General features: G+C 33.0%; 1 protein-coding gene across 2 annotated transcripts in view; it reads right to left on the bottom strand.

Moving 5' to 3' along the window:
• The window catches only part of LOC126741942 (coiled-coil domain-containing protein 12), a 74,990-nt gene extending 63,126 nt beyond the window's left edge, over nucleotides 1-11,864 (bottom strand). Inside the window, exons 1-2 of one of the 2 annotated variants that reach the window (XM_050448421.1) lie at nucleotides 11,643-11,864; nucleotides 2,835-3,084 (exon numbers count right to left, since the gene is read on the bottom strand). In XM_050448421.1, the coding sequence (XP_050304378.1) occupies nucleotides 2,835-3,071 (237 nt within the window). In that variant the 5' untranslated portion in view covers nucleotides 3,072-3,084; nucleotides 11,643-11,864. The remainder of the gene's footprint in view (nucleotides 1-2,834; nucleotides 3,085-11,642) is intronic. The other variant, XM_050448420.1, reaches the window with a different exon arrangement.
• Nucleotides 11,865-16,366: the final 4,502 nt, after the last annotated feature.

Here is a 16,366-nt window from a genome sequence, read left to right as displayed (position 1 = left end):
CCTATGTATTTGGTTTTCAAACTTTAAATAAATTATAAATAAGTGATTGTGAGGTTGGTTTTCATAGAAATGGAAACAAAGACAAAGGGTATTATTTTACCCATTTTATATGGGGTCCAGACATTTTGGTACCTAATCCTAATCCTGGTACCTGTCCCGGACAAGTTTTGTATAACCATTTTATAACAAGACCTTGTCTGGGCCTTGTTATAAAATGGTATAAAACTAATTAGGGTTTTCTGAAGAATAATCCATTCTTACTGAAATCTTATTCCAACCTACTAAACTGAAAGAAGAGTCTTACCAGAAAAAATATCCAATAATGGGTGTTTTTCAGGCGTCTTAGTTCTGTCATAAGGAGAATTTTTTTCGGCAATACTTTGCTGGGCCAACGTTGCTGGTTTCATAATTGCAGGCTATATTAAAATATCTAAAAAGAAGAAATATAATACATACAGAATATATTTTTATGTGCAAAATAGGGTTTCAAGCATAAAATTATTATTAGTTGGTAGGTAAAAATTATAGTTAGGTTAACCCATCAAAAGCTAACCTGATAGAATTTTTATGTCCTTTTCCTTTGAGACTTTTTTTGGCGGTCCATGCTCAAGCTGTTCACCTTCACAAGTCCTTTTTGTGGGATTAGGAAATAATGTTGGTAACGCGTTAGTTAACAAACGCTTTCTTGAGGGCCCTGCACTATAAAACATCTCATCAAAATGGTACTCACAGAGCTTATAGTTCCTGGTAAGTTGTTCTCTAGGTATCGAAAACAAGTCTGTTCTATAGCAAGCTGCCAGCCATAACTTGGCACTGAAAGTCATAAAATTACACGTTTAATTCAAAAGCTAAATTTATGTATTTTTTTTAATTACTGCATAGATAAATACCTCTAATTACTGTAATTACAAATTTAATAAAAAATAAATAATGAATTCCTGTAATTACGAAAAACAAAAAAAGAAACAACTTATTTTGAGTGGAAACAATTAAAAGAAAAGTTGAACTTACCGATCTTCTTCCTGCGGAAAAGCAAAGAAAGAAACACCACAGCCTGTCTTTGAATGACATCCACGAAAAGCACAGGTATAAGGCATATTATAAAAGTTTTTAATAAAATAAAGAGCACAATGACAACACACACAAAAAATAAACACAGAGAAAAATTCAGGCAACACTTGACTTGACTAGACTAAAGTAGGCGTCGAATATTACCGGACTAACCGACGGCTGGGAGGGGACCGGCAATAAGACAGGTATACCAAATAAGCTCGCACATGCGCAAGAAAAATCGGTCCCGGCTTTGTCCCTTCTCGGTGGTTTGTTTTTCTCTGTAGTTATGTCAGGGAGACATTTGTGTTTCTAAATATTTTTTTTGTTACATCATTTCATTTTAATTAAGTTTTCATGTATAATGTGGCTTTGTAATATGAAATGAAGAAATATTATTTTAAAAGTTTAGCTATCTGGTACAAGGGGTCTAATCCAGGACTTTTTCCATTTTGTGTGTTATTTAGTGAGTGATAATTCCTTTGTTGTAATTTCTAGCCCTACCTCTTTTCATTTTTGGCCATATATTAAATTTATATAATAAGCTAGAAACCCCTTGTTATCAACACAAAAAAAGCCAATACTTGGACTTGTTTTTAACTTGTGTTAAATCTAGAGTTTTTTATTCATTTATTCAATCAATATACGGGAAACCCCATTTTACAATATTACAATATTACACATTTACAATATTAAATAAAGTAAAAGATGTATAATTAACATAATAAAAGTACTATCACGAACATAATTAGACTGTCTTCAAAACATATACACAAGAAATAAACATAATAAGAAAACAATAAATTAAAATATTTGACCCAGTTGACCAATAAATCCAGAGAGTGAGCTTACAAATGGATCAAGTTCAGGGTGAGAGTTTAAATAGGGAAGACTACGACAGATTGGAGAATGTAAAGAATAGTTGGAGTGACAGATTGGTAAAGCAAACAGTTCATGTCTCCTTAGGGTGCGTGCAGGGACCTTTAAATTTTAAGCTGTTGATGAGAGCAGGGCAATCAAGTCCCAATATTGCCTCCATGTCAAGTAGGTTATCCTGCATATTCAACTTGTAGGAACAGTACCGGGTTATAAAAATTACAATTATAAAAAGGAGACCAAATGATTGAGGCATACTTTAAATGACTTTTAACTAATGAATAATAAAGTATCTTCAAAGTAGATATAGACATGTCACGACAAGTTCGTAAAACAAAACCTAACATCTGAGAGGCCTTCCCCTCCACAAGATCACAGTGTTCCCCAAATTTGAGCTGAGTATCAAAGACTACTCCTAAATCCTTTATTGAGTCAACAGAACTAAGTACTATGTCATCAATAGTGTATATATTATTCATTTTATTTTTAAGTCTAGAGAATCCAATTGAGTAGCACTTATTTATATTTAAAGAGGGATCATTCATATTAGCCCACTTTACAAAAGAAGTAAGATTGTATTGTCACAAGATATCAGAGTCCCGCTGTGACTTAATAACACGGAAAAGTTTCAAATCATCTGCATATGCTAAGTTAACATAGATCTTTTAATTCTGATTACCTTTTCAAACAATTAGTATGTTAAAACGCTAATTTAAGTTGGTTTAAAAGTTTGTTCACAAAAGAACGTCTATCCCAATCTATTTGAATCATAAATTATTGTAAAAATAAGTGTTATAATGCAATAATTATTAAAATAATTATTTCGTAAGTTTACGAAAATTTGTTAAAATAATATTAATTTTAAAAGAGCTATGATATTTGTACATACAATCAACATCAATACTTACTTGTTCAATGACATCATCTGGTTTAATTTCTAACAAGGCATTATCTTTAAGTTTTTCATCAAGTGGCTTGTAGCTTCTAAATATAGGTTTTGGAAGCAAATCGTCTTCAGTCTCTTGATGTTTGGAACTTGGTTCAGTTGAGTCACTTTTACCCTCTCGTTTTCGTTTAAGGGCTAAGAGCCTTTCCCTTCTCTTAGATGCCTGTTCCTCTAAGGTACCTGGAGTGGGTGCAGACATTTTTCTTGGTACTCTGTAAATTAGGACATATAATTTAGTCAATTTATATGCATCTATACAAGGTGTCCCGTATCGTTATGTTCAAATTTTAGGGGCATAAAGTACACTACATTGTAAGTAAAAAAACTACATTTTTTACTACACATTTTTTTCGGAGATCATAAAATAAATAAATACCATCAATAAATACGAACGAAATTGTTTTATGACAAACAAGGCAGTTATTCCTAGTTTCTAAGTGAGTGACGGTATCATTATCGAAATACCCTACCGATTTTCTTCTCAAGAGTACGCAGACATGCATTTTGTGGTATGGCGACTGGATCGGCAGTGCTCGTCAAGCAGTTATCGAATATGAACATCGGTTTCCAAATAGGCGCATTCCTTATTACAGAACATTTCTGGAATTACATAGACAATTTCGGAAATGCGGACTGCGTGATTATTATTTTGATCCGGGAGTGAACTTCCAGCAGACTTGGATCAACGAGTATTAGATACTGTTACAACAGATCCAACTATCAGTGTACATTGAATCTTTACGCAAGTCAAAGTACCACGAATTTTAAAACGTTAAAGCTTACTATCATTATCGTAAGGTACAAGGTTGGCTTGAGGAAGATCACTATCCTCGTCTAGTTTATTCTAACTGGATATTAAGACAGTTTCGTCTTAGTTTTTATTTCTACAGAACAGTCCTGTGGACAGATGAAGCGACATTTACAAGGTGTGGTATTACAAATCTGAGAAACCTGCATAGGTGGGAATCAGATAATCCAAAAGCTGTACGTCCTTGTAATTTTCAACATGAATTTTCTGTTAACGTTTGAGCTGCTTTAATCGATGACTTATTGATTGGTCCTGTTCTGCTTCCAGCAAGGTTGAATGAGGACAGTTACGTTCAGTTTCTTATGGAAGAACTGCAAGGACTTTTGGAGGATGTCCCTCTAAATTTTCGTGTACACATGTGGTTCCAAATGGACGGGACTCCACCGCATTTCGGAATTGCTGTCCGAAACTGGGTTATGACCAACTATCCCAGATGGATTCGTCGAGGTGGTCCTGTTGCCTGGCCACCTAGATCACCCTATCACAATCTCCTTGATTTTTATTTATGAGGGTACATGAAAGATTTGGTCTATGCGCAAGTTTCAAATACAAGGGAAGAGTTACTGGACCATATTCAGCAAGCTGCCGAACAAATAAGACAAAACAGGGGTCAAATACGGATAACTACGTCTTCTGTTGGCTTATGGGCACAAGCCTGCATTCAACATAACGAACGAAACATAACGATACGAAACACCCTGTATATGCGATTAGCAATGAAGGTACTTTTCAATGGAATAGTACATAGCATTTGCGTTTTTTAATTTTTTACAATCGGTGAAAAAAGTCAAATCGTCCTAATTTTTCACACCATATCTCAGAGTAATCCAGGGATCATTGATCAGGAAAAAAAGTGTTTTCCGACAAGTTACAAAAAAAAATTACATTAATCATTGCTTTACAACTATATCTTTTTGATTTAAAAGTGTTTGTTACAAAATGTCAAATTAGATCAAAATTTAAAATGGGGTGGGTACTCATTATGTCTTTACAAGAATATGAAAGTTTAGATAAAAATTTAATCAACTTAGGTAATTTATGCAAAAAAATCCTCCATACAGTGTAATATACAATGGTAGATTCTATCATAAACTATTGTATCACTGTATGGGGTGTTTTAGGCATATACATTTTGAAGGTATATATTAATCTTATCTTGCTGTGAAATAATCTGAAAGATATTTAGGGTACCTTGACTTGTAAATTCTATAAACAAACTGACCAAAATGTAAAGCTGTGCTCCTTTCATATTTTAGTATTTTATTGTCAACATATGTTGGTGTTATGTGATCAAATCTTTGTATGTTGAAAACAAATCTCATAAAGGCGTTTTGGGCTAACTGAATGTCGTTCTTCATTTCAAGAGTGAGGTAATTGTAAAAAACAATATTGCAGTAATTTAGCTGTGACCAAATAAGAGCCTCCACAAACACTAATTTGGGCAATATTTTTGGGCAAATAATATTTAAATTGATACAAACTTTTAAGTAAAGCATACATGCACAATAATTTTTTATTGACATGTACCTGAAATTTTAAGACCTCATTAAAAATGACACCAAGATTTTTTCCTGATGCTGAACAAGGACACTGTTATTTATATGCAAAGTAGCGAAATTAGATTAAAGAATTTTTTTTAATGTATTAGAACCTATGAGTGAGTATGTGCTCTTGTTAGCATTCAAAATCATCCCATGCTGTCTTGACCATTTAAATATTGAGTTTAAGTCCTCATTAATTTGTTGCATACATTGACATGCATTATGAGGAGGAAATCCGGAGAGTAGCTGTGTGTCATCTGCATAAAGATTTACGGAAGAAAACCGAATCTGCTCTAGAAGATCGCTAGTGTAGATGCTAAATAATAAAGGTCTGAGGATACTACCCTGGGGCACTCCATAACCAGTGGCAACAGGTTCAGATCTTCCTCCACCCAGTTCCACAATGTGTGTCCTCAGTTGAAGATAACTTTGGAACCATTTGCAAACACTCACTGAAAAACTGAAGAAGCTGATTTTAGCCAACAGCATCTCATGATTTATGAGGTCAAAGGCCTTACTGAAATCTACCAGTACCAGGCAAGAAACACAAGAGGAGTCCATATTGGTTGATATCTCAGAAGCTACTTTTGTCAGAGCTGTAGCTGTTCCATGATTTTTCTGCAAACCAGACTCTACTGAGAGTATAATTTCATGCATATCTACAAATTTAAGCAACATATCCAACACTATTATAGTCGGATTACCGAACAGATGGGGTAAATGATGTGCGCGAAATATAGGCCCGCCAATCTATGCAACCTTGGCAGATTTAGACGACATTAATTATGCCTACTTATTTTAGATTATTTTACCGTACAGCTTTGCTTTGTAAGCAGCTTTTTTAAAAATATAATACGGTCGCCTGTAAAATGGGTCCAAACCGATTTTGAGATTGTGCCAGGTAATGATATAATAATCCCTTTTAAGTATTTTGTTATGCAAAGTTATGTTAATATATTGGGGTTTACCGAAAAAGGATATCCTTTTAAGTAATCGTGCCAGGTCAAACATTTAGGGTGTAATTGGCCAGATTCATCAGAACCGAGCGCTACCTGAGCGCTAGAAGTTTTGCCTGTATAGTAAGGACCAATAAAAATTGTCATACCTGAGCAACAATCGAGCGCTCAGGGAGCGCTTTTTTCTGATGAACCCGGCCATTATAAAATATAATTTTATGATCATAATCTGGTTTTGAAAATTACTTAAGTAGCTTTTATCTTTTTTTAAATATGTATTTTAAAATGAAAGAAGGAATAACAAGTTAGGGGCTGCGCTGGTAGGCCTGTGAGATTTAAATTTATAGATTGAATATAAGTATATTTGTTCCTTATTTAAAAAGGGACAAATACTACATTTATTTTAATCAATTTTTTACACATTATGTTTATAATTATGTAAAAAATTAAAATTATTTAGGTAACATTATTTAAAAAAACAACATTTTTGTTTTTCTTTTTGATGAATGGAAAATCCAGTATATCAGACAAGTTTTATTTTTAAAAAAGTTTATTGTAAATGTATTTATACAATATTAAACTAATTTATAAAAAATATTCATGGAAAATAATACTAATACATCATATCACATGTTTTATATACATATGTTCATAATCACTTCTTTTTCAGCAATGGTCAAATGTTTTCGTACTCTTTTTTTGGGGGGTGACAATGGGGGTGTACGTGGCGCGTCAGCCATTGTTTTGTTAACAAACAAATTAACAAAAAAATAAACACAATCTCAACTTTTCAATATTGCGAAGATTCAAATATTGGAATAGCAGAAAATTCAACCAAAACGATCTAAAGCCGCTCGACTAATAAAATTAAATAAAACCCCAAGTCATGAACCCTATCGAGGCCCTAGGCCACACCTCCGGCGCAGAACGATCGCATGACCACTCCATCTATTCGGTAACCCAAGTATAATTCAAACTTTTTGGCAAAGATGGGTAAAAGGGAAATTGGTCTTAGCTCTGAAAGATTTTCAATTATATTTTGCTTTGGTAGGGGCTTAATAATATTTGTGGAAATTCCCCTTTGTGTAGAAATAAATTACACAATAACACCTTTGTCAGAAATGGAGCAATAAGCTCAATGCTAAAAAGAACAAGATTATAACTTATTTGGTCAATACCCATACTTTTTGCTGACATGTATATGTCATATTCTGAGATGTCTTTAAAAACAAGTTCAGCACCATTAAGCTTTTCCAGCCTTGTATGCTGATCGACATTCAATAGCAAATTATCTATGGGTGTGACCAACCGGTATACATCTCCAAAAGCGTCACTTATTTCATTGATGACATCTTTCAGATGAGTAGGTATTTCACTGTTTTTATTATCTTTTATATTCTAATCTTTAAACTAATGCCAAATTTTTTTTGTATCCCTTTTATGTTTGTGGAGTTCAAATGACATATGGCTTTTTTTCACTACAAATAGCAAAAGATAGATAGTTCTTGATGTCTAGGTAGAAGTCTTTATATTTAGTTTGACCAGTTTCTTTAAACTTATTAAAAGCAGCTTGCTTTAATTTAATGATTTGCTTTATTGTATCGGTAATATAAGGCTTGTACTTTTTCTTAATTACTGAATGTTTAGGGGAGCATGCTTATTGAAGATTTCGTTAAGATTATTAATGAAAAGAGTCATTTTATTATTTAAAAATGCTTGCTGCAAAATAGATTCATATTCTATATGCTGTACATCTAACTCAAACTGCCTCTTATTGAAGTTTTTTAAATCTCTATAGCCTTATTACTTATTTTAGGAACATTAATATATTGAGTACACGAGTCTATGATCCGTAAAATTGAGCATATCTAAAGTAACTGAATTAATGACATTTACTTGCTTATCAATACATATTATATCAATTAAAGTTGAACTAATTCTACTAATCCTTGTCGGATCAGAGACAACTTATTTTAAGTTAAAAAGCTCAAGCAATGATGCCATATATTCACTTTCAACAGATTTTACAAAAAGACAATCAACAAAAATTTATATTCAAATGTAATAAACAATCTGGTAGCTTCAATGCCAAAAAGATGAGATGATGTCTTTAGGAACAATGGGTACTGAATAAAATATTGATTTTTGTTGTTCTGTGTATAGTTTAATTTGGAAAAAATATTTAGTTGCTCTAATTTTGTAGTGATGAAAAATCTTTATTTTAGTTATTTTAATAATATAAATAGGAATGTATTAAAAATTAAATGTAAATATTATATTTTACCTGTGCTTCAATTAAACTTTATTACCACATTAATTTAAAACATATAAACCATAACATGCTACTTAAACTTAATGATTTAAAAAGTTGCTCTAATTTTGTCTGATACTGTATAAACCTTCAAATTAAAGTCATAATAAAAAGTCATCAAAATCAATTTATCTTATTCAGAGGTTGTCATCTTGTGTCCCTACTTACAGCCTACTATAGTTATTTCATACCCACAATATTTGGCTGACAGAGAAAATGTGACAGAATTCTGTGATACAGGGATGATTGCTATCAGATTTTAGTTTAGCTAGGGTTGCTGACATTGCCCTGTCTTTTCATACTAGTGTTTACTCTATGTAAGGATGAACTCTAATCTTTTTTCTACCCATGCATCCATTCATTCATACTAGTGATGTGCAATGATTACTTTTATAAGTATCGAGTAGATACCGATACTTTATATCTTAGTATCAGATACTTTGTATTCGTTACAAAGTAGTCATTACTTGTATACTTGTAAGTTGTTAGTGAATATACAGGCGAATACTAAGATTTTATATGAATACCTATATTAAATTTAGGGCTTGCTTTGGCGTTTGTTATATTTTTTGAGTATAATAGAGGGTTATCAAATTTTAGTAAGATATTACAAAATGCACATTACCCAAAGCAAATCACAGTTATCCAAGTATAAAATGGGGTTAATTATAAGCAAAGACTTTTATAATGGCATTAAAAGTCTTTCTTATTAAAAAAAACATTCGGCAAATCAATTTAGACAAGTCAAAACAAATGTGAATTGTCGTTTAAAAACATCACCTTTTCTACATTTTTTTGTTTAATTCTGCTCCTGCGATCTGATACTAATTGCCCCGCCTTACAAAATACCTGTTCACTTGGAACAGAAGTTGCCGTTATGCCTAAGTATTTTCGTACCAACTCTGTTAAATTTGGATACACTGCTTCCCTTGTTTTCCACCATTTCAACAGCTCATCATTCCTTTTAATGTTTTGCTCTTCGGTGTACTGCTTGCCTTCAATAATTGAAGTAGCTACTGTAGATGTATTTTTTGATATTTTCCCATCGAAACATTTCCAGATTGACTCCTCTACCACACTATCCTCTTCATCTATGGACATATTTTGCACTTTATCCACGTCCATAGCTTCATTACTTTTTTTAATAAGCATTGATACTTCAGAAACTAAAAGTTCTCTCACTTGAACTACCTTGTATTACTGCATTATCGTCACTGAAACTTTTATTTTTTAAACGGGGATCCAAATAAGTTGCTTTTGCAAGTATAGTATTGTTTTCCATTCGATTAAATCTCATTTTTAAGCATTGTATTAAATTGTTTTTTTTAAATCTAAGGTGGTATTATCATCTCTCTGGATCCCGCCCCAAAAATTATTTTAAGCTTTCAATTAAGGGTATAACACTTACACTTTTTTCGGCGTTCTAAGTTCTCTTATCACCTCCTCAAAAGGTTTTAAAAGAGCACAAAATTGTTTTGAGAGCGACCAATCGCTTTAAGATTTTTACTGATCATCTGCATTTGAAGTCCATTAAGTTTTCCTGCTGCTGTGGTACTACAATGAAAATCTTCTACAATTTTCTAAACTTTTTTTTGCAATGGCTGTAGCTGTTTTAGGGCATCTTGAATGACAAGGTTTAAAGTATGACCCAGGCATGGTAGATTTGGCCAACCAGTTAACTTTAGTGGAGCCGTATATAATGTTTCTTGCATTGTCAGTTTCAACAGCTTCTATTTTACTGCAAATGTTCCATTCATTTAAAATATGTAATAGTTTGTTTCTGATATATTTTCCGCCAGTTACTTTTAGTACAGTTACCGCCATATAGTTTTCCACAGAACGTGACGTCCAAGTATTAGTAGTCAGCGTGATAAACTCTGCTTCATTTAATAAAGATTTTACTTTTAAAAATTACTTGATAAGAGGGATCAAGAGCAGCTACTAGAGATTTAAATCCATTATCTTCGAGGACAGAAAATGGTTGAGAGTCTTGCAAAATCATGTTTAAAACCATTCCATTTAAAAATGTTGTTCTAGAAATGGATGCTCGGCATACAGACAAAAGCAGCAGGAACTTTTCCAGGAAATTGATGTTTTAATGCATTTGTATTATTATCACCAACCTGTGCAATATCTAAACTAGTTAAAGGTCCTGCTTGATCAGATTCAACATTAGAAACATTGGCCAATTAATTGCTTTCACCCTTTTTATCTTTGTGGAGCACTGAGAAATGTTTTGCTTTTATATGTTTTTGTACATTTGATGTGGCTGCGCCTTTATAAGAGAACACACTCTTACAAATATAAATATAAACATAAATATGCGGGTAGATATAAAAAGGGATTATTGATTAATTATTGTTGGGCCGATCGGTGGCGGTTTCTTTAATTTTGCCATATTTTACTTATAAAATATATTTAGTACACATAAGCAGCCACCGGTGACATGGAAATTTGGGATTTAAAAAAGTATTTAGTAACGAGTAGTTGGAGTCAAAGGATTCGATTACTTTGAATCTTCTCATGTATCAGATATTAAAGTATAGAGTGGATACTAACTGCACATCTCTAATTCATACCCAATACATAACAGGGCTAACTTACCCAAGCCAATTTTAATGCTCTCCCACCAAGTGACTCTCAGCAGTTTCAAAGAAAGAATTAAAATGTTCTTAAAAAGTAAAGATTTTTATAATGTTGAAAAATGTGTGAATATGTAAGTGTAATAGTTGTAAATTTGCATGAGGTTGAAGAGTTTTATCTGGGTTTATCCTTTTTTTTTTAATATTTTATTAAATTTCTTTTATTTTTATTTTTTTCATTAAATGAAATCCTTTTTTTTAAAGATTTAATAAAAATAGTTAGGGATTGTAAAAACCATAGTTAATTTGGTTTGTTAGTAGTAGTATTAGCACTACTAAATAAATACTTTAATTTTACATGGATTTTAATAATTAATTCAAATCTAAATCAAAAGTGAGGTTATACTGGTGATGTTTTGATGCATTTGGTAATTCTACTGTATATTAAACAAAATAGAACATTCTTATTACATAAATATGACCAGGCCTATATAAGATTCTCTTTTCAAACCAGGCATTAAACAATTAGGAGCAAATATACACAAATCGTAAGCTTTAAGCCGAAAACTTACCTTCTGAAAACGTTAATACAGACTAGATTTTACAAAGTATACAAAGAAAAACCGGCTGAAAAATTAACTGATAACCAAAGATAAACAATATGGAACAAAAAACTTATGTTTGTTTTTTTGTTGAAACTTTAAATTTAAACGAATGTCAAACCACTAAAAGCAAGTCGGGTTTCTACAAAATCCCCAAAATTTGTACAAAAGTACAAAATAATATAAATGTGATGTCACACTGTCCCAGGGGTGGGAGATCTGAACAAGAAGACTGGAGGGAGGAGAGATATCTTGGCTGTCCCGGGTGGGCCAAGTCCTGTATGGCAAATTCCCCCACAATTCTCAGACTGGCGTTTGCGCAGTAGCATAATGCAAAACGCCGCCTGGCAAATGTAAATAAAAACGAACACAAAGCGAAAGGAGCGAGGATCAGACAGACAATAGGACTCGAGCGAGAGTGGGGAAAACGAGCTGCTTTTCGCAGATTGGCTCCAGCGCGATGCATGGGGAATCATAGCAGATATCTCTCCTCCCTCCAGACTTCTTGAGTGCCACCAACCAATTCAAGAACGCAGCATATGTCGTTTGAAAACAACCCATATTTATAGTCTGCGCCCATTTTTATTTTATCCATTCAAGAAATGTCTAATGTAAATGACAGTAGTAGTTATATATTACTAATTTATAATAATAATAATAATAATAATAATCGTCTTTTTATTTTAAAAAAAAAAACAGATTGACAAATATTACAAATAAAAAAAAGGCGAAGTCTAGCCTAAGGCCACTCAAACTTAACCCTAATAAATAATAAATAAATTTCTGTAAACATACATAATAATAATAAAAAAATAATACAAAGATGAAATATTATAAAGAAATTATTGTTCCCACGAAAAAATACTTATACCCTTCTTTATACCCAACACGGGGGAGATATAAAACAAAACTCACAACCTGCACCAAAACAATACTGTACAGAAACCAACACCACAGATGTAAATAGCTCCGCTGCGGAGCTATTTACATCTGTGCCAACACCCTTGTATGCAATCGTAAACAACCAACATCACCACCTCTGGAGCACACGATACTAGTGAGTTAAAAAATAGGAGCTCAATCATAGTTAAAGTGGGAAAGTACAAGAGTTTCACATAACAATGTCATTAACTTGGTACTTAAAAGGTTTCTATTGGAATATAATTGTTTAAGCGATATATATGACCTTTGTAGAAGTTGCTTAACATTATCGGAAAAATTAAGCTGACAATCAAATATAACACCCAGATTAGGAGCAGAATTACAAAATGATAATGTTTGGTCACCTATTTTGATTTTAATATTATTTTTTAAATATTCATTTTGATTTCTTTTGCCAAACAGCATAAGTTTTGATTTTGATGGATTCAGTTGAAGGCCGTGTTTTTTAGAGAGATCTTTGAGGTTGTTTACTTCATGATTAATAGTTTCGTTACAAGTAACGAAGTCTTTTGAAGAGAAGTGATAGTACATTTGGGTATCGTCAGCAAAAGCTTGTATCTTTCCGACATGAAGAGAGCTTATTAGTTCAGAAGTGTAAATAATAAAGAAAAGGGGACCAAAGATAGAGCCCTGAGGTACTCCTGATAGTATGGCACTAAACTCCGAGTACGCACCATTAACAAACACTTTTTGTGACCTGTTAGAGAAGTATGATGCGATGAGTGACAGTGAGTCGACGTCAAAACCGTAATATCTTAGCTTTTCCAACAAGAGTCGATAATTTATAGTGTCAAATGCCTTGGAGTAATCTAATAGTATAAGAATACTTTTAATATATACAATCACGTGTCATGACTTTATCGCTCGAACGAGATGTGTTAAAGATGCTTATAGGCGCTTTTCGCTAAAATATGACTCAAATACGCACAGAACACAAATATATAGAAGATAAATATATAAGAGAAAAACTCAAATGGTATGACAATCAATGACAAATGATGTTCTATCAGTCAATTTCAACAACTGTCTGTCAGATCCCTGTCAATTTTGCCAAGCAAGATAGCCGACATAAGATTCCGATTTTCACCATACAAGTTTCATGCATGTGCAAATACGAATATTAGAGCCATATTTTAGCGAGTTACCATATTTTAGGCGCTTGCCTTACTCGGTTGCCTGACGATATCTTAATCGTTACGTCACCATATGGTTGCGCTCGAATGACGTCATGTTTAACAGCTGTCAGAGTCTAAATATTAGTAAATATTTGCTATACCTTATATCAATTGTATTGCATTCGTTTTGAAGTCTGACCTAAACCATGAAAACACCCCTTCGTCTAAGTTTTCAAAACGTTTTGAGTCTAAATCCGATCTCATACATTTTTAGGATTAGATCTAGATTGTAACAAATACAAATTAATTTCGACCTGAAAATGTTTACAAAGGGCAGACATTTGCCCAAGAGGAAATACAATAAACAAAAAGTTACTGGCGTAAACACAACCTCACTCATATGTTTTTTCTACAGAAATAAATACAAACTAATCAAAAATCAATTTAAAACAATATCCGTGCAACCTCACCTTTACGTTCTTCACTGTATTTTTCGCAAATATATTCGCCCTTTTGATAATTTATTCTTTTCTGTATTTTTATTTGGTTGGGATGTCTTAACTGTCTCATACATTAATATTAAATAAATTAAAACTACTACTAAGAAATATAAAAAATAAGAAATATAAAAAATATAACTCTAAAAGAATATCAAAAAATTGATATCAATATTTATTGTTTATTATTGTTTGTATAGCTTCCCTTGGACTTTGAGATATCGAGTTTATTAGCGGTCTTAACGCTTAAACCTTATACGGTGACGTCATGACTTGATCGCTCGAATCAGATGTCTTAAATAGTGATGCGAAGAGTCCGGATTAATCGTCCGTTCAATCCGAATACCAAATTATTCCGAATCAATCCGGATATCTAAATCGTCCGGATACATGCCGCCCGTCGTTCGTTAGCCCGACGATGAAATAATTGTATCAGCTTGCACGAGGCTCACGAAGTGACACGAAGTTCCACGTTCCACCGGCTAGTGTTGTAAAAATCCGGATTAATTCAATATCCGGACAATATTGATTCGGATGAATTGAAAATTCGGTTTTTTCATCCGGATTAATTCATGTGCTCAATGTCTCGCCCGTTCGGCAAATTATGCCATGTTTCGGCCTTCGGGCTGGATGCTCGACCGTCCGATAAACGTTTTTTATAGGTGTTTTTCGAATATAAAATATGCATTATGCAACCATTAGACATTTCGATTTAACGCAATTCTACATGATGTTAAAACTAAAATAGCTAATTATGTATGTAACAAATCAAATGTATTTTAAACGATGCAAAATATCAATACAAAAAGCGACCCTTAAAAAGTTTGGGCGTTCTCATATTGTCTCTTATGTTTCTAAATGAGTACAATAAGGATAGATAAAGCAATATTTACACAAGGCGACGCGACGATATTGCCGGGTTATTTGTCCGGACGATTTAATTCGGATTCTCTTAGCCGGTAGAACGTGGAACTTCGTGTCACTTCGTGCAAGCTTTTATTTCATTGTCGGTCGAACGGGCGGCGTGTATCTGGACGATTTAGATATCGGGATTGATTCGGACTAATTTGATATTCGGATTGAACGGACGATTAATCCGGACTCTTCGCATCACTACCACCGGCTAAGAGAATCCGAATTAAATCATCCGGACAAATAACCCGGTAATCAGCAACAAAGCATTTTCGTATTGGTATTTTGCATCGTTTAAAATACACTTGATTTATGATTTATTACATACATAATTAGCTATTTTAGTTTTAACATCATGCAGAAATCCGTAAAAACGAAATGTCATAATGCATATTATTATCCTTACCTTACTTCATTATTATACCTTATATTCTAATATTACCTTATATTCGAAAAACAGCTATAAAAAACGTTTATCGGATAGTCGAGCATCGAGTCCGAAACATGACATAATTTGCCAAACGGGCGAGACATCGAGCGGATGAATTAATCCGGATGAAAAAACCTAATTTTCAATTCATCCGAATCAATACTGTCCGGATATTGAATTAATCCGGATTTTTAAAACACTAGTCTTAAAGAGTAAAGACGATTACTCGCTAAAATATGGCTCGGTTATGTCATGACCGTCAAAGAGTGGCAGCTGTCAACTGTTAATCAACCTGTCAAGTGTCAACTTAATCAATAGAGAGGTGAAGTGATGCCAAGAACGTAAACGTTATGCGTGTCAATTTAGCTGCCAATGATCAGTTTCACCTCTTCACCTTAGCGTTCTACACGGATAATCCTAACGTTGTACATTTAGCTACGATTAGTTGCAGCAGCAATTATAACCGAGTAAGCGGCGTTTTTGAATCAGCTGTTTGATTGTTGATTTGTATGGGTGATTTAGCCTAGACCAAATTACATATACTGAAGCAAAATCTATGTTTGGGATTTTGTTTATATTTCCTAAGGGTTCGATCTGAAATAAATCCCAAAGGAACAAAATCTGAATCTCCTCCATAATAAATGAGAAATTTGTCTCACCAACGCCACAACAATAATCAAATTAGTATTCCATGGTTTTTTTTATTTTCATTTCATATTCTGTAAATATAAAAGTAAACGTTACAATTTGCACAGAATCGATTTTACGTTAACGTTAACGTAAAAAAATGTAGTTCAA

Source organism: Anthonomus grandis, chromosome 11, assembly GCF_022605725.1.
Source record: "Anthonomus grandis grandis chromosome 11, icAntGran1.3, whole genome shotgun sequence".
NCBI lineage: Eukaryota > Metazoa > Arthropoda > Insecta > Coleoptera > Curculionidae > Anthonomus > Anthonomus grandis.
The sequence above is the reverse complement of the archived record's forward strand: the minus strand, read 5'-3'. Positions and strand labels throughout refer to the sequence as shown.